This window comes from Oryctolagus cuniculus, chromosome 18, assembly GCF_964237555.1.
Source record: "Oryctolagus cuniculus chromosome 18, mOryCun1.1, whole genome shotgun sequence".
Lineage (NCBI taxonomy): Eukaryota > Metazoa > Chordata > Mammalia > Lagomorpha > Leporidae > Oryctolagus > Oryctolagus cuniculus.
In genome coordinates, this window is record NC_091449.1 from 55,561,240 (window position 1) to 55,579,565 (window position 18,326).

Below are 18,326 nucleotides of genomic sequence, written 5' to 3' on the forward strand. Positions count from 1 at the left end.
GCTTCTCCAAGGTGCATAAGCCATGGCCTGGATTGGAAATGGAGCAAGCAGGGCTGAAACCTCTGGGGTGACAGCATTGCAGGCGGCAGCTAAATCTGTTACACCCCAGCTTCAGCCCCTTTTTCCTCCTTCTGTGCCATTTCTTCCCCCTCCTTCCTGAACTATTTTATATCTGATCACTTCAACGGTTTTAAAGTTAGGCTTATTAGAATTATATATCCTTTCTGAATGTTACTTTCTAATCATATGTATCTACTATTAATAGCAGTAGTGACATTTACTGAATGTTTACTGTTGCTTTTATGCTTCTGGATTAACTGATTTTCTCATTATACTCACCTTACGTTGTGTGAACTACTGTCCCATTTTACAGATAAAACAATTAAGGCAGATAGAAGTTAAATAACTGTTCAGTGTCATACAACCACTTAATGACAGAGTTACTTAACACCTAATGCTTTAGGATTAATATGACACACTTGCCAAAGAATTGAGCCAGAATAGTAAAATTATTTGCGTACATAGGCATAACCATTGTAATAAGACTCCTTGCTTTCATTCCTCAAATTATGGACTTAGTTTCTGTGTACTTCTTGATGCAACTCTTGAATGTAATATGAAAAATAAGTTTTGTTAATTAATTTCTTGTCACAATACTGTTTTATGACGTGTACTTCCTAAAAAGTTGATTTCATTTTATTTTATTCTCCTTAATTTCTTTGTCAATGCCTTATGCTTGGTGACCTTGTTTTTGGTTTTCTCTCACTTCTGAGGGAAGATCTGTAAGGTTTTTTTTTTTTTTTCTTATTTCTCTTTGATCATAATATATTAGTGTTTGCTCTGTCTACTGCATTCTTTCTTTTTGACTAGCTATACTCATCTGCCGTCATGCTCTGTGTTGACTTTTTTTTTTAAAGATTTATTTTATTTATTTGAAAGGCAGAGTTACAGAGACAAAGAGGGAGACAGAGAGAGAGATCTTTTATCCACTGATTCTCTCCTCAAATGGCCACAATGGCCAGAGCTGAGCTGATCTGGAGCCAAGAGCTTCTTCTGGGTCTCCGACGTGGGTGCAGGGGCCCAAGCCCTTGGGCCATCCTCTGCTGCTTTCTCGGGCCATTAGCAGGGAGCTGGATGGGAAGTGGAGCAGCCAGCACTGGAACTGGTGCTCATATGGCATACAGTGCTCTATGCCACAGTGCTGGCCCCTCTGTCTTGAGTTTTGTAAATTAAATACAAGGAAGAGATAAAGTTGAAACAAATTTTGGGAATACATCTATGTTTTAAGAATTATTATGGGGGCTGGTGCTGTGGCGTAGCGGATAAAGCTGCCACTTGCAGGGCCAGCATCCCATATGGGTGCTGGTTCAAGTCCCAGATGCTCCACTTCTGATCTAGTTCTCTACTATAACCTGGGAAAGCAGTAGAGGATGACCCAAGTTCTTGGGTCCCTGCACCCACATGGGAGACCTGGAAGAAGCTCCTGGCTCCTGGCTTTGGATTGGCCCAGCTCCAGCCGTTGTGCCATTTGGGGAGTGAACCAGTTGATGGAATATCTGTCTCTCTGCCTCTACCTCTCTGTAACTCTCTGCCTTTCAAATCAACAAATCTAAAAAAAGAAAAAAAGAAGAATTACTGAAACTTGATTAATTTTTATGTTTCTTAAATCTTAAAACATTAGATTTAGCTATTAACTTTGAGGAAAGAAGCTAAGAATTGCCTACATAATGGACCACTATAGGAAGACAAGTAGCATTGCTTTCCCTCACATTGTTTTTATTTCAGAAGCATAATCTGTTTTCCATTTTGTCAAGGTAATAGAACATAAATTTTGCTATGACTTGCTGACCCATTTCTGGATTTTTATCAGAAATATAAAGAATGCTTTTCAAAAATACCATATCCTACATTTAGATCATAAATTGTTTATTTCTTAGGTCATTGTGGTAGATTATACTTAGGTTTTTTGATAATGTTCGTGTTGTGTTATACATATATCACAACCATGTTATCACTGTTAATTGAAATGTTCGTGCAGTTTTTCCCTTCTTCCATAAAGAAGAACTTATAATTTAAAATTCGACAGCACCTTTTCTGAACTAGACTTTGGAATATCTTATTGAAGTTATATACAACATTTTTCTTTAAGGAATGATAAAGCATTTTTCAGTGGAATGTTGTGCATTTCTAAAAAAGAATGGGAATGATAAACTGAAATAGAGTAATTTTCATTCCAAGTCAACTGCAAAAGAGTATGTACAGCATGTTACTTTTTATGTAAGAACAAAAGGAAAATATAATTTAAATATAATTAAAAAAAAAAATATATATTGTTCTTGAGTGATAGGAGAATGAATGAGTGAGTGACTAAATACCAGAAGAAGGAAGTATAAAGAAAAGTCTTTGCTAGATCATGTTGAGAGATTCCTTGCTAGGTTGACTGAAAATCTGCGAAACATCTTTTAATTTGAAGAACAACCTGTCTGTCATGAAATTTGGTTTTAAAAAAGGACACCTTGAAACAGTAACATATCCCTTACCTGATTGTGATTGAGTTTGAATTATTCATTATACATTTTTAGTCTAGAATGAAAGTTGAGTTGTAAAATGCCAATGGGCTACTTCTTACTTATTGAGTTTTCTTTTGCATTCACTTGTATCGTACAATGATTAGCTCTGATGCCACTGATTTTTCTACCACCACCTTATAAATTATAGTATGACGAAGATCTTAATATACCCTTAAAAGGAGAGTACCGATTTGTAGTACTTATATTTTGAGGGGTTTTAGACAACAAACCTTTCTAAGCATGAGCTCTGTTAACTTAGAGAAGGTATTATAGTTTGAGTGAGAAAAATGCTCTAGAAAGGAGTTTTAAAGTTTATTATTATTATATTATTGTGGTTGCTTTGCTTTATATATATATAAAACCAAGACCTAAAAGCTGAAGCAAACCAATAAAAGAGTTAGTGATCATCTTAATAATCTGGATGTGGATATAACAGCTGGGACCTAGTTGTTATTTGATTTTTTTTTAAGATTTATTTTATTTATTTGTAAGGCAGAATTACAGAGAGGGAGATACAGACAGAGAGAGGTCTTCAATCGCTGATTCACTCTCCAAATGACTGCAACAGTCAGAGGGTGAGCTGATCCGAAGCCAGGAGCCAGGAGTTTCGTCAGGGTCTCCCCTGTGGGAGCAGGGGCCCAAGGACTTGGGCCATCCTCTGCTGCTTTCCTAGGCCACAGCAGAGAGCTGGATCAGAAGTGGAGCAACTGGGACTCCGACCGATGCCCAGATGGAATGCTGGCTTTGCAGGCAGCAGCTCAACCCACTACAAATTCTTATTTTGTAATATCTGTGTTACAAACCTGGTTACTTGTAATTCAGGTTGTTGAATATGATACTTATTACTGTCCTTTTCCTTTTCAGTGTTCTTATACTACTTCAGTGGTGGACTCTGAAGTACTGTTTTCTTTTTTCAGAAAAGCCATGCCAGCTGGATCATCTGGATCGGATCCTGCTGTCTGGTATATACAACGTGCGTAAGGGAAAGACCCAGCTGCATAAGTGGGCTGAACGCCTAGTTGTCCTCTGTGGTACCTGCCTTATTGTTTCCTCAGTGAAAGATTGTCAGACTGGAAAGGTGCACATTTTGCCTCTGGTTGGGGGAAAGGTAAGACTCACAAGATGAATTACTATTCTTTACTTGATCTTAAGTAAATATCATCTATGCTTTTCATAGCCTTTTTCATATCTTTTCAAAGAAGTCCATGTGTACATCATTAAAGACTCCTTCAGGCACTGGGCCATTCATAGGCTATCCTTGCCCTGAATCCTGCTGTGGAGGGATCTGTTGGAGACATCCCTTCCTCCACTGCCAGCACAGATGCTGCTGCCGGGAACACTGAGGGTAGACAGAGGTGCCTTTGCAAACTAAAAGTAGCTGCCAGCAATCACCACTAAAATAGATTCCTTCTGGTTTCTCGTTTTTTCCCTTTAGATTAAAATGCAGAGTTTGGGCTGATCTCAGCCGAGTCCAGCAGCTGGGGAGGCCTGCCATTTCTGTTATCTTTCCTCGAGGATTCCCCATCCCAGGAAAGGAGCTTATTTGCTAGTCAAACAGAATGACAGATGACTGTAAACAGATATATTCATATTTAGAGGAAGCTGTATATAATTTTATTTTTTCTGTTTTTAATCTTGAATGTCATCCACTAAATTTAAGATAACTTCTGGACAAAATGACATGTGAGTTCACACTGTAAAACATGTGATCTAAATATGCAACAGTATAATACATGCATTAAAAAGATAAATGCATGAAGACGGCACCGCGGCTCACTAGGCTAATCCTCCACCTGTGGCGCTGGCACTCCGGGTGCTAGTCCTGGTTGGGGTGCCGGATTCTGTCCCGGTTGCTCCTCTTCCAGTCCAGCTTTCTGCTGTGGCCCAGGAGTGCAGTGGAGGTTGGCCCAAGTGCTTGGGCCCTGCACCCGCATGGGAGACCAGGAAGAAGCACCTGGCTCCTGACTTTGGATCCGTGTAGCACACCGGCTGTAGCAGCCATTTGGAGGGTGAACCAACAGAAGGAAGACCTTTATCTCTGTCTCTCTCAGTCTAACTCTGCCTGTCAAAAAAAAAAAAAAAAAAAAAAAAGATAAATGCATGAAAAGATACAGCTGTGCCTAGAAATATAAAATGGTCAGTAGTCAGAATCTGTGGGCCTGCTGGGCCCTCGTATTTGATCTGAAAGTTCTTGAGAGACGTGGGCATGCTTATTGTTTGAAACCCAGGGCTGAGTGCTATCCTTTGTTCCTGAAAGTAAACTAAGGGGCAATGCTGTGGCACAGCAGGTAAAACAGCAGAGAATGGCCCAAGTCCTTGGGCCCCTGCATGGCGTGGGAGACCTGGGGAAAGCTCCTGGCTCCTGGCTTCAGCCTGGCCTAGCCCAGCCCAGGACTTTGCAGCCTGCAGCTTTTTGAGAACTGAACCAGTAGATGGAGGACCTCTCTCTCTCTCTCTCTCTCTAATAAATAAATAAATAAATAAATAAATAAATCTTAAGAAAGAAAATAAACTGAAAACAAAAACTGCTGTAAAACACTGACCTAATGAGGTAGGAACACTCAGTTTGTGGTGTTAAGGGCTGATGGACAGAGTGAAGGAAATAAGTCAAATTGCTGGAGAGGGAGAGTGAGTGTGAGGACAAGGTTTGGAATTGGTGAGAGGAAGCAGAAGATAAGGTCAGAAAGAAAAGGGAAAATGAACCTCCCATTCAAATGAGCCTGCAAACCACATCTTGTACACACAAAAACAAACAAGCTAGAAATGTAATGCTATGAAGATACCCACAAATGGAACAATCAGAAGATAAACTTCAGATTGAAATGGAAATAAATGAACATCCTGAAGATTCAAAAATAAATGTGCTGGGGCTGGCCCTGTGATGTAGCTGGTAAAGCCTCCGCCTGCCGTGCCGGCATCCCATTTGGCCTCCGGTTCAAGTCCCAGCTGCTCCACTTCCCATCTCTGCTACAGCCTGGGAGAGCAGTGGAAGATGACCCAAGTCTTTGTCTCCTGTAACTGTGTGGGAGACCCAGAAGAAACTCCTGGCTCCCGGCTTCAGATCTGCGCAGCTCCGGCAGTTGTAGCCAATTGGGGAGTAAACCAGCAGGTGTAAAACTTCACTTTCTCTGTCTCTTTCTAACTCTTTCTTTCAAATAAATGAATAAATCTTTAAAATAAATAAATGTGCTTGCAATTTTCCAAGAACAATGGAATACCAAAAAAATTTTCTGAAATAAGAATATGTGATATTATAAAGAATGAACTGGAGTACTGGAAATGAAAATACAATTAGGGGCTGGCACTGTGGCATAGTGGGTAAAGCCTCTGCCTGCAGTGCCGGTATCCCATATGGGTGCTGGTTCAAGACCCGGCTGCTCCACTTCTGATCCAACTCACTGCTATGGCCTGGCAAGGCAGTAGAGGATGGTCCAGGTCCTTGGGTTTCTGCACCCATAAGAAGAGACCTGGAGTAAGCTGTTGCAGCTGTTTGGGGAATGAACCAGTGGATGGAAGAACTCTCTGCCTCTGCCTCTGCCTCTCTGTAACTCTGCCTTTCAAATAAATATATAATAAATCTTAAAAAAAATAGAAAATACAGTTAATAAAAATTAAAATTTGTTAAGCGATTAAACTCTAGGTGAGACAGTCAGTGTGAATTGATAAATAGTAAAGTAATTGTTGTCTATTATCTTTTTCCTTACTGATAGAAATTTGTTCATGGGGCAATATATCTGAAGTCAAAAACTGTATCCTAAGTTCTAAGGAGTGGCTAGTGAGATATAAACAAAAGTTTTCAAGACTTCTGGGAAAGCCTTTTAAACTTTGACAGATAATAATGGCTTGACTCTTTGTCTGTTTATAGAGCACAGCCCCTCAGTGTTGGAGGGGAACAGCCACTGGGAGTTGGAAAACATTTGCAGGGTGTGGCTATTTGGAAAGTAAAAAGAGCCTGGGTCCTTGATGGCCTGTTGGAGCTGCTCAGTCAGTCCTAGACCAGCTCCCTGGTTGGTTTTTTTTTTTTTTTTTTTTTTAGGCCACTGTTTTATATCTGAATGCAAAAATTCAGTGATGTACTGAAGAGTTTCACACATTAAAAATGTAGAATACCCCTTGAATGAGGCTGCTGTATACAACTGATTAGCGTTCCAGAGAAGAGAGCATAACAAAAGACAGAAACAATATCTGAAAAAACTAAGTTGAAAATTTCTGTAAATGAAGACAACAGGAGAGTTCAGATTAAAACTATACTGAGTTCTGAGCAGGATGAAAAAGAATAAATCTATACTGGGACATACTGCTGAACATAAAGGATAAGGATCAAATCCTAAATGTTTCCCGAGGGAAAAAGAGAACCTTCCAAGGAATGACAACCTGATAGCAGTCTTTGTATCGTCAAAAGGAAGTGCTAGAAGATTATTTGCAGAAATTTTGAAAGACAATAAATGTCCACCTATATTTTACACCCAGCCAGATTGTCTTATAAGAGTCAAGACAAAATCAGATATTTTCAGAAAAAGAGTAATTAGCTGAAAAATCATCACTAGAAATAAAAAGATGTTTTAACACACACACACAAAACACATTCACCACCCTCCTCCCCCAAAAAAGGAAAAAAAATTTGGAAGTAAGTTCAAAGGGGAAGTATGAGATATAAAAGACAATGAGTGCAGACATTGATAAAATACATTGGTTAATTTAATATTGGTTGTGAAAAGTTTTAAAAGTTCTGTGTTTTACAAAAGGTCGAACTGTTTAAATAGTTTGTACAGCATATAATGGTGTGCTCAATAAGTAAAATGTAATACCATCTTGGGATAAGAAGATAGAAACACTACGTAATTTTAATGTGGGAGACCTGGAAGAATCTCCTGGCTCCTGGCTTTGGATTGGCCCAGCTCTTGTTCTTTTGGCCATTTGGGGAGTGAACCGGTGGATTGCAAGACCATTCTGTTTCTCCTTCTATCTGTAACTCTGCCTTTCAAATAAATAAATAATTCAAAATCTTAAAAAAAAAATGTGGAGAAGTGGAGACTCAAGCCAGTATCCAAATGGGATGTCAGCACCACAGGCTGTGACTTAACCCACTGCACCATGGTGCCAGTCCTGAGCATATGTCTATAAGTGAATGTACATAGCAGCTTTATTCAAAACAGCCAAAACCAGTCCTGGACCAATTCCTTTTTTTTTTTTTTTGGAAACTGCCCATGTGCTCATTAACTGGTGAATTAATAGACAGGCATGGTATATCCGTATGGTGGAATTCTGTAAAGAATACAAAGGAATAAGCTGCTGATACAAAGGGGAAAGGGGGTAATTTAGAAGCATTCTTCTTATTTATTTTTTTAAGATTTGTTTATTTATTTATTTTTTTGACAGGCAGAGTGGCAGTGAGAGAGAGAGACAGAGAGAAAGGTCTTCCTTTACCGTTGGTTCACCCTCCAATGGCCGCTGTGGCCAGCGCACCGCGCTGATCCAAAGCCAGGAGCCAGGTGCTTCTTCTGGTCTCCCATGGGGTGCAGGGCCCAAGCACTTGGGCCATCCTCCACTGCACTCCCAGGCCACAGCAGAGAGCTGGACTGGAAGAGGGGCAACCGGGACTAGAACTCCGGGTGCCAGCACCGCAAGGCGGAGGATTAGCCTATTGAGCCGAGGCGCCGGCCAAGATTTGTTTATTTTAAAGTTACAGAGCGAGAGAGAGAGATCTTCCATCTGCTGGTTCTCTCCCCAGATAGCTGCAACAGCCATGGCTGGGCCAGGCTAAAGCCAGGAGCTTCATCCGGTTCTCCCATACAGGTGCAGGGGCTCAAGTATTTGGGCCATCTTCCACTGCTTTCCAAAGTGCATTAGCAGGGAGCTAGATCAGAACTGGAGCAGCTAGGACTGGAACCGGCCCCCATATGGGATGCTGGCATTGCAGGATATGGCTTTACCCACTAGGTCACAGCACTGGCTCCTCAGAAGCATTATTCTAAGTGAAAAAACTAGACATGAAAGTCCATTTATTATTTGACTTCGTTTTTGTGAAATGCTGAAAAAGGCAAAAAGTGTAGTGATAGAAAATAGATCAGTGATTGCCAGAATAGGAGGGTAAGAGATTGACTGTAGAAAAACACACACAGGACATTTTGGAGGTAGAGGTTTACCTACTGTGTTCACTTATTAAAAAAATTCATTGAACTGTTCCTTAGGATCAGTGATGTTTTTAAACAATTGATGAATTTTGTTTAGGTAAATTATATCTCAAAAGAACTGATCCTCCTCAAAGACCTTAATACACAAAGCACTAGTAGGATGGAGAGGCTCCCTATAACCTTTCAGCATAAATATTTAATAATTCCAAAGTTGTACTTTTTTTAAAGACTTGACATTGTATGTTTTGCTATACTTTTCTGTGTCAAACATTCCATAATAAAATATTTTAAAAACGTTGTTCTAAAACAATGTCTATTCTTCATTTCAGTAAGATCCTTTATTTTGACACAGACTTAATCAATAGAAAAATGGTAGGAGCCAGTGCTGTGGCATAGTGGGTAAAGCTGCTGCCTGCAATGCTGGCATCCCATATAGGCATTTAAGTTCTGGCTGCTCCACTTCTGATCCAGCTCTCTGCTATCCTGGGAAAGCAGTAGAAGATGGCCCAAGTCCTTGGGCCCCTGCACCCATGTGGAAGACCCAGAGCAAGCTCCTGGCTCCTGGCTTCAGATCAGCATAGCTCCGGCCATTGTGGCCAATTGGGGAGTGAACCAGTGGGTGGAAGTCCTTTCTCTGCCTCTCCTTAATTCACTGTAACTCTGCTTTTCAAATAAATAAATAAATCTTAAAAAAAAATATGTTCTATCACAGTTGAAATATGAAAATAGTATTAGTGGATCTTTTAACATGATTCTTTTTTGCTCAGATTATTTTGTGTTTCTGTCACTTGGTTCCTCCTTAGTTGGTACCAGAAACCTAATGATTTACAGGTATGACTTGTAAGTTCCCAGTTGATTTGCCAAAATTGAATTTCTGTGACATAGAAAAGTGAGATGTCAAAGATGAAAGTGGCCTCATAAATTTAAAAAAGGCTGTGTACTCATTAAAGCTGTCTAGATTGGCTGCTGGAGTTTTGGCAAACATTTCCTTAAATAGCTGTTTTTGTGCTGAGAGTCTCTGACACCACTCCAAAGAGGAATAGGAGAGGGCTTTGCCTCTTTTCTCAAACCTAGAGAAAAAGATTTCAGTGGTATTTAAGAGAGTTTGGTAAAGGTGGACTCCTTGGGTTTGTTCGTGTGTGATTCATTGGTGGGGGAAAGCAGGGGAGAGCACAAGCCATTGAAGGGAGAAAGTGTTCTGTAAACATGCATACCTGTGCAACTGTCACCACAATCAATTTTACAGAGTTTACTTATTTGTTTGAGAGGTAGATTTACAGAGAGAGAGAGAGAGGAGAGACAGGGAAAGAGGTCTTGCATCTGCTGGTTCACTCACCAAATGACTGCAATGACCAGAGCTGGGCCAATCCAAAGCCAGGAACCAGGAGCTTCTGTTTCTCCCATGCAGGTGCAGGGCCCAAGCACTTGGGCCAACTTCCACTGCTTTGCCAGGCCATAGCTGAGAGCTGGATCAGGAGTGAAGCAGCTGGGACACGAACTGGTGCCTTCTAGGATGCCACTGCCTTAGGAGGGGGCTTAGCCTACTACGCCACAACAGTGGTCTCCACAATTAAGTTTAGAGCTTTCTTATGACCCTAACAGGAAATGCTATACCTCTTTTGTAGCCATTATCTCCCAGTTCCCACTCCAGCTCTATACAACTACAAATCTTCTCTAGATTTGCCAGTTCTAAACATTTTATATAAATGGAATCATAAAATACATGGTTCTTTATAAGTGACTTCTTTCCCTTAAGATAGTGTTTTCAGAATTCCTTCATGTTGCAGCATGTATCAATACTTTGTTCCTGTTTATGGCCAGTTAACATTCTGTTGTATTAGATCTACCACATTTTGTCTATGTACTTACTCATTGGTGAACATGGTCCTTCTGGTTTGGGTTATTATGAGTATTGCTGCTATCAACATTCACATAAAAGTTTTTATGTGAATATGTGTGGATGTATGTTTTCAGTTTTCTTAGATGTAAATATCGGAATAAAATCACTGACCTTTTTAGAAAATGATGAACTGTTTTCAAAGTGGCTGTGATGTTTTACATTTCTACCAACAGTTTGTGAAGGTTCCAATTTCCCCATGACCCTGTCAATGCATAATACACAACACTTTTTAAAAATAATTATTTTTAATTTTACCCGTCCTAATACATGTGAAGTGGTATCATTGTGTTTTTGGTTTGCATTTTCCTGGTGGCTGTTGACATTGAACACTGTTTTGTGTACTAATTGGCAATTTGTAGATCTTCTCTAGAGAAATGTCTTCATGTCTCTGTTGGTAAAACATACTTTATTTCTTCTGTTCTCATATACCACATTCAACAGAGAGGATTTCTGTGACACCAGTGGATGTGGGGACTTCTCCCCCCAAGCAAGCAGGCAGGTAGTTCAGGGGATACCAACTTGGGTGTCCTCTAGCCAGTTCAAGGCTGATACTGTCTCCCTGGAGGTAGTGTCAGATCTTACAAGGTGAGTCCTCCTCCCTCCTACTCGCAATGAAAAACCAGATGCAAGCCCCAGGTTGTTTGACCTGTACCTTCCTATAGCTCCCTCCTGGGAGTTGATTTATTTGAGCAACTCACAGTACTCAGGGACACAAACATACTGGCTTATTATAAAGAATATTATAAAGGATAAAGGGGTGAGGTATGGAAGAAGCATCTTTGCCCTCTCTGGGTGTACGTATGTGCATACTACCCTCTAGGAGCTTCCATGTATTAACCTATTTGTTGGCTCTCTGAACCCCGTCCTTCCGGGGTGTGTGTGTGTGTGTGTGTGTGTGTGTGTGTGTGTTTGAGACTTCATTACAACAACATGATTGATAATTGACTGGGGGGTTGGGAGCTGGGTGGGGAATCCCCGCAAGGCCTGTCTGTTTACATTCTTTAGCATTCCTGCCTCATGGGTATGGGATAGGAATCTGGAATGAGGAGGGTCTTGTTACCTATTATCAGGCAAGAGTAGGTCTGAGAATTTCTCACCATCTCTGACCCAAAATGGTGGGGCGTGGGGGTTGATGACCTGCCTTAGGGAAGAGAAATTCTAGTTTCTGTGGCCTGCTTTGAGGAGGGAATTAGAAGCCTGGAATTAAGGATGCAAACCAAAACATATGTGTCCTAAGACCCTTTGTCTTTGTCTTTTTTTTTTTTAACTTTTATTTAATGAATATAAATTTCCAAAGTACTGTCTTTGTCGTTTTGTTTTGTTAATGAGGTTCTTTACTTTTTGACTAGAATGGGTTTTTAGTGGTTCTGGTTTTCTCCCCTTCTTTTCTGCAGGTAGAAGAAGTGAAGCGCCGGCAACACTGCCTTGCATTCAGCTCAGCTGGAGCCCAAGCCCAGACCTATCATGTCAGCTTTGAGACTTTGGCTGAGTACCAGAGATGGCAGCGGCAGGCATCCAAGGTGATAAGTAATCAAGTGTCCTGATGGGGAGATAAGAATGCAGAACCCCAATATTATGTATTTTCAAGCTGAACCTGCTCCTAAGATAGTAGATTATACTTCATTTCCTTTCCAGGCCTTTCTGAACACATAATGAATAAAATAACGGAATTCCATCAGGTCCTTAACTTAAAATTGATACTCACATCTGCATTACAAAGTACTGTCAAAAAGGTTTTCAGGTGCTTTTGTATCTCTACCATCTCTGAAATAGGGCCTTGGAAAGAATTAAAAAGTAATGAGATTTGATTCTTGAAGGAATTGAGGCACAATGAGATATATGTGATTTTCCCTCCACCACAGCAGTCAGTGGTGGATGAGGGATGGAGCTGTAGCCCAGTGCTTCTTGGTCTGTGCATACTTAGACAGCCTTGATGAGCACTTCCGATCTAAATTTATTGGTGGGGCAATGATCTGTAATTTTATCCCAAACCATTAATGCTGTGTGCTGAGAATAACTAGTCTTTCAGCATAATGTCTGCTTGTTAGCCTTCAGCTATGAACTATGGAGGCAGGTGTCTGAGGCAGCAGTTAAGATGCTGCTTGGGACGTCCACATCCCATATTGACATGCCTAGGTTCAAGTTCTACCTCTGCTTCCAGTCCAGCATGCTGCTAACATGCACCCTGGGAGACTGTAGGTGATGGCCACATACTTGGGTCCCTGCCACCCATGTTGGAAACCTGGGTTGAGTTATACTCTCCTGACTTTGGCCAAACATAGGCCTGGCTGTTGTGGGCATTTGGGAAGTGAACTACAGACTGATGATCTCTCTCTCTCTGCTTTCCAAATAAATGATTTTTTAAAAAACGAACTACTAGAAGTTTATTGTGATTTTCAAATTCTTTGGTTCTCCTGGCCATCTTTTTATTTTTTTAAGATTTATTTATTTACTTGAAAATCAGAGTTACACAGAGAGGAGAGAGAGAAGAGAGAGAGAGACAGAGAGAGAGAGACAGAGAGGTCTTCCATCTGCTGGTTCACTCACTCTCCAAATGGCTGCAATAGCAGGAGCTGCGCCAATCTGAAGCCAGGAGCCAGGAGTCTCTGCAGCCGCCTCCCGCACCCCCAGCAGGCCTCCACCTCCACGCCACCCTGAGCTCTTTTCTTCCTTTAAAAAAAAAAAAAAAAAGATTTATTTTATTTGAAAGGCAGAGTTACAGAGGAGGGAGGGAGGGAAGGGGAGAGAGAGAGAGGAGAGAGGAGAGAGAGAGAGAGAGAGAGAGAGGTCTTCCATCTGCTGGTTTACTCCCCAGATGGCCGCTACGGCTGGTGCTGTGCTGATCTAATTCCAGGAGCCAGGAGCTTCTTCTGAGTCTCCCACACGGGTGCAGGAACTCAAGCACTTGGGCCATCTTATACTGCTTTCCTAGGCCATAGCAGTGGATGGGAAGTGGAGCAGCCAGGACTCGACCGGTGCCCATATGGGATGCTGGCAATGTAATCGGCAGCTTTACCCACTATACATAGCACCAGCCCCAGTCTTTTTATTCTTTTAAAAAAGATTTATTTATTTATTTGAAATGCACAGTGATAGGGAGGTGGGGGGAGAGTGAGATAATCCATCTTCTGGTTCACTTCCCAAATGGCAACAGAGCCCAGAGCGGGCGAGGCTGAAGTCAAAACCCAGAACTCCATTGTGGTCTCTCACATGAGTGTCAGGGGACCAGGCACTTGGGTCATCTTGTGCTGCTTTTCTTAGGCTCAGCAGGGAGCTGGATCAGAAGTGGAGCAGCCAGGACTTCAAGTGGTGCTCTGAATGGGATGTAAGCATGTTGAAAGTAATGGCTTGTGGCCAGTGCTGTGGTGTAGTGGGCTAAGCCTCTGCCTGCAGAGCCAGCATCACATACTGGTGCCGGTTCATGTCCTGGCTGCTTCTCTTCTGATCCTGCTCTGCAATGCCCTGGGAAAGCAGTACTGGATGGCCCAAGTGCTTGGGCCCTTGCATCCGTCTGGGAGACCTGGAAGAAGTTCCCGGCTTTGGATCAGCCTAGCTCCTGCTGGTGCCGCCATTTGGGGAGTGAACCAGCATATGGAAGACTTTTCTGTCTCTCCTCTCTGTCTGTAACTGTACCTCTCAAATAAATAAATAAAGATCTTGAAAAAAAAAAAAAAAAGGCAGCTTAACATGCTTAACATATTGTGCTACAATGCCAGCCTCTTTCCTGACCATCTTTACAGAATTTTGCCTGTAGGATTACTATGACATACCATCAAAATATGAATGAGAGGCAAACATTTGGCCAAGTGGTTAAGACATTAAAATACTTACATCTCATATTGGAGTGCCTGGATTTGATACCAGCTCCACTGCTGACTCCACTTTCCTGCTAATGCAGACTTTGGGAGGCATCAGAGACCCCCATGGTGGATTGAGTTTTGGCTCCTGGCTTCAGTCACCAACCTAAAGCTGTTGAGGACATTTAGGAGTAAACCAGTGGACTGGTGGCCCCATCTCCCCATTTTGTCTTTCTTTCATTCTTTCTTTCAAGATTTATTTATTTATTTGAAAGGCAGAGATACAGAGAGAGGAGAGAGATATCGTCCATTCCCTGGTTTACTCCCCAAATGGCCACAATGACCAGGACTGGGCCAGGCCAAAGCCAGGAGTTAGGAGCTTCTTCCAGGTTTCCCACGTGGTCCATCTTCCACTGCTTTCCCAGAGTGCATTAGCTGGGAGCTGGATTGGAAGTAGAGCATCCCATTAGGGATGCTGGCACTGTAGGCAGAGGCTTAACCTTCTATACCACAGTGCTGGGCTCCCTCTTTTATATTTTTCTTCCCTCCCTCCCTCCCTCCCTCCCTCCCTCCTTCTCTCTCTCTCTCTCCTTCTTTCTTTCTTCTTTTTTTAAAGATTTATTGATTTATTTGAAAGGCAGAGTTACAGAGAAGCAGAGAGAGAGAGAAAGGTCTTCCATCCAGTGGTTCACTCCCCAAATGGCCGCAACAGCTGGAGCTATGCCAATCTGAAGCCAGGAGCCAGGAGGTTCTTCCGGGTCTCCCATGCGAGTGCAGGGGCAAAGGACTTGGGCCATCTTCTCCTGCTTTTCTAGGCCACAGCAGAGAGCTGGACCAGTACTGTAGCAGCCGGAAGTTGAACCAGTGCCCATAAGGGTTGTTGGCACTGTAGGCAGTGGCTTTACCCGCTATGCCATGGTGCCAGCCCTTGTCATTCAAATAAAAAAGAAAAATTAATGATTTTCTAGTGACACATTGCTTATTTTTTAGTTTTTAAAATTTATTTGAGACAGAAAGCTTATTCACTCTCCAAATGCCTACAACAACTGGGGTTGGGGCCACACCAAAACAAGAAGTTAAGAGCTTGATCCAGGTCTCCCACCTGGATGGCATGAACCCAATTATTTGAGTCCTCACCTGCTGCCTTATGCCTTCTGCATTAGCAATAAGGTGGGACTGGGAGCATAGCTAAGATTCGAATGCCATTGCTCCAAAAAGGGATGCAGGTGGTGGCTTAACTGCTAGGCCGAATGCCTTCCTTTGTTTTTATTTTATCTTGTTAAACTTTATTTTGATTTTATTTGAAACGCAGAGTGAAAAGAGAATGCTTATGTCTGTTGGTTCAGTCCGCAAATACCCACAACAGCCATCGCTGGGCCAGGCCAAAACCAAGAGCCTAGAACTCAATCTGGATCTCCCACATGGGTGCCAGGCACCCAAATACCTGGGCCATCATCTGTTGCCTCCCAGATTGTACATTAGCAGGAAGCTGGATTGAAGTGGAGGAGTCAGGACTTGAACCAAGCATACTGGTGTGGGTACAGGCATCCTAAGTGGTAGCTTAACCACTGAGCCAATTGCCTACCCATTGTTCTTTATAGATCCAATTTCACAACCAATATTTTATTAGCATAGTATTACTGAAATATAGACCTTGTTTGGGTTTTTGGATTTTTTGTGGTTATATTATGTTAGTATAAAATCTGCTCAGAATTTAACTGGCATTATTGTTAAGTAGTTGTTCCATTGTTCTGGCCTTTTTTTATTATTTCTTTAAAAATTTATTTATTTGAAAGATACTTATACAGAAAGAGAAGGGGATAGATAGAGACAGAGAGAGAAATAGAGATAAGAGATATCTTCCATCTGCTGGTTCACTCCCCAAATGGCCACAATGGCCAGGGCCGTGCCAGGCTGAAGCCAGGAGCTTCTTTCAGGTATGCCACGTGGGTGCAGCAGCCCAAGCATTTGGGCCATCCTCTGCTGCTTTTGTAGCCACATTAACATGGAACTGGATCAGAAGTGGAACATCCAACGTGGAACGCGGGAGCTTGAACCGGCGCCAGTATGGGATCCCTATACTGCAGGCTGAGGCTTAACCCTCTACACCACCATGCTGGCCCCTCTCCTGTCCTTTTAAAGAGAAGTAATTTTTGAGCATCTTTTGCATGCTCAGGAGTGTGCTGTGTATTTGATTTAATTTTATCTTCCTAACAGATGAAGATATAGCACTAGAAAGTTGAAGAGCCAGTATGGCTACCAAAGGCTTTCTCTTTTCAAATCACAAGACCTCCCCAAACTTTGTAATTTATTTTGAATCATCATAACATTGTTACTTGCATGAGATGTTAACTTTCTTTATTTTACTTTTTTTAACTTTTTACTTATACTTTACAGCTTATACTTTTGTTTTTCAAGTAGCTTATGGCTTTAGGGGAAAATAAAATGTAGCTAGTTGTTATTAATGGATAATTGGATCTCATTACTTTAAGTTTCCTGATCTTTTAAGTTAGTGCCTCTTGTGTAAATGCTGTTCCATCCTGTGCAGAGTGTTAGACGTTGGGTACTAGCTTACAAGGTTTTTCTCTCTGGCCTTGTGTAGGTGGTGTCGCAGCGCATCAGCACTGTGGATCTCTCATGTTACAGCCTCGAGGAGGTTCCGGAGCATCTCTTCTACAGTCAAGATATCACCTACCTCAACTTGCGACACAACTTCATGCAGTTAGAAAGACCAGGGGGCCTCGACACACTCTACAAGTACGTGGAAAATAGGTTTCCAGACTAACTTATTAAAATCACATTGTAAACAATATCATAGTAGTCTGTGCTCAGAGTGAACATGCTTACCATCATATATATATTCGAAAATGTCCCCTTGTTTTTGAAGAGGAAGGAAACTTTTTATTCACACGGTTTTATCACTCTCTCCTCCTCCTATGAAACAGAAGATTTATGCAAGTGTTGTTATGGAAACAACAATGAACTACCATTGATCAAGATAATCTTTTTTATGTAAATCATTGGCAGTGATGTATTACTTGAGAGATTCAATATATGAGCAGTTTTTGAATAGAAATACCAAATTTAAATGACTTAAATAGGCCTGACTTCAGGAATTCTATTCCTGCAGCCAGAGCTTTATTTTTCCTTTCTATCTGCTGCTGCTGCTGACTCTTAAGCCTTCTGTCAGCTATGAAACCTTTCTCTACTAACAGAGGAACCATTTCGTTTGTACAGGTGACCTACATGTTTTTCCATCTCCTTTGTTAGATTATATTCCCCATTCCTACCCTCTTCCTGGATAGGAGTGAATAAACATGTTATATAAGTAATTGTCTGGGCCTAGAAGGAAATTAGAGCATTCAGAGTGGTTTAAATTATGTGGTGATTTAAAAATAGTACCCATTAATGACAAATTTTACATAGTTCCTTCATAGCTAATAAATCTGGGGTAGTTTCCAGAAAACATTGTGATTTCTATCTCATCTGATATTACATTTTAGAAAGTTTTTCAAGTATAGTAAGCCTCTATTTAGTTATTTTAATAGTGTTGGAATGTAAAAGTGAATATGACATAATTTTAGGGACCTTGATTTCTAGTATTCCCTTCTCAGTTGCTTTGAAAATGGGTTAATCCATTTGAGGGCTGAATAAGAAATTCTGAAGTCAAGACAACAAGCCAAAGAAATAATCAATAAAAAGGTCATGGGAATCTGGAAATCAAAAGTTTAGATGCCAGCGCTGTGACACAGCAGGTTAAAGCCCCAGTCTGCGGTGCCGGCATCCCTTATGGGCACCTGTTTGAGTCCCGGCTGTTCCACTTCCGATCCAGCTCTCTTCTTTGGCCTGGGACAGCAGTAGAGAAGCCCCTGCACACACGTGGGAGACCTGGAAGAAGCTCTTGGATCCTGGGTTTGGATTGGCC

The 18,326-nt window shown here is 41.5% G+C and overlaps 1 protein-coding gene across 5 annotated transcripts in view; it reads left to right on the top strand.

Moving 5' to 3' along the window:
- PHLPP2 (PH domain and leucine rich repeat protein phosphatase 2) overlaps window positions 1-18,326 on the top strand; it is a 92,032-nt gene that overhangs the window by 29,531 nt on the left and 44,175 nt on the right. For all 5 annotated transcript variants that reach the window (XM_070062685.1, XM_008257569.4, XM_051846986.2 and 2 more), the window contains exons 4-6: window positions 3,488-3,678; window positions 11,999-12,124; window positions 17,004-17,158. In XM_070062685.1, the coding sequence (XP_069918786.1) occupies window positions 3,488-3,678; window positions 11,999-12,124; window positions 17,004-17,158 (472 nt within the window). The remainder of the gene's footprint in view (window positions 1-3,487; window positions 3,679-11,998; window positions 12,125-17,003; window positions 17,159-18,326) is intronic.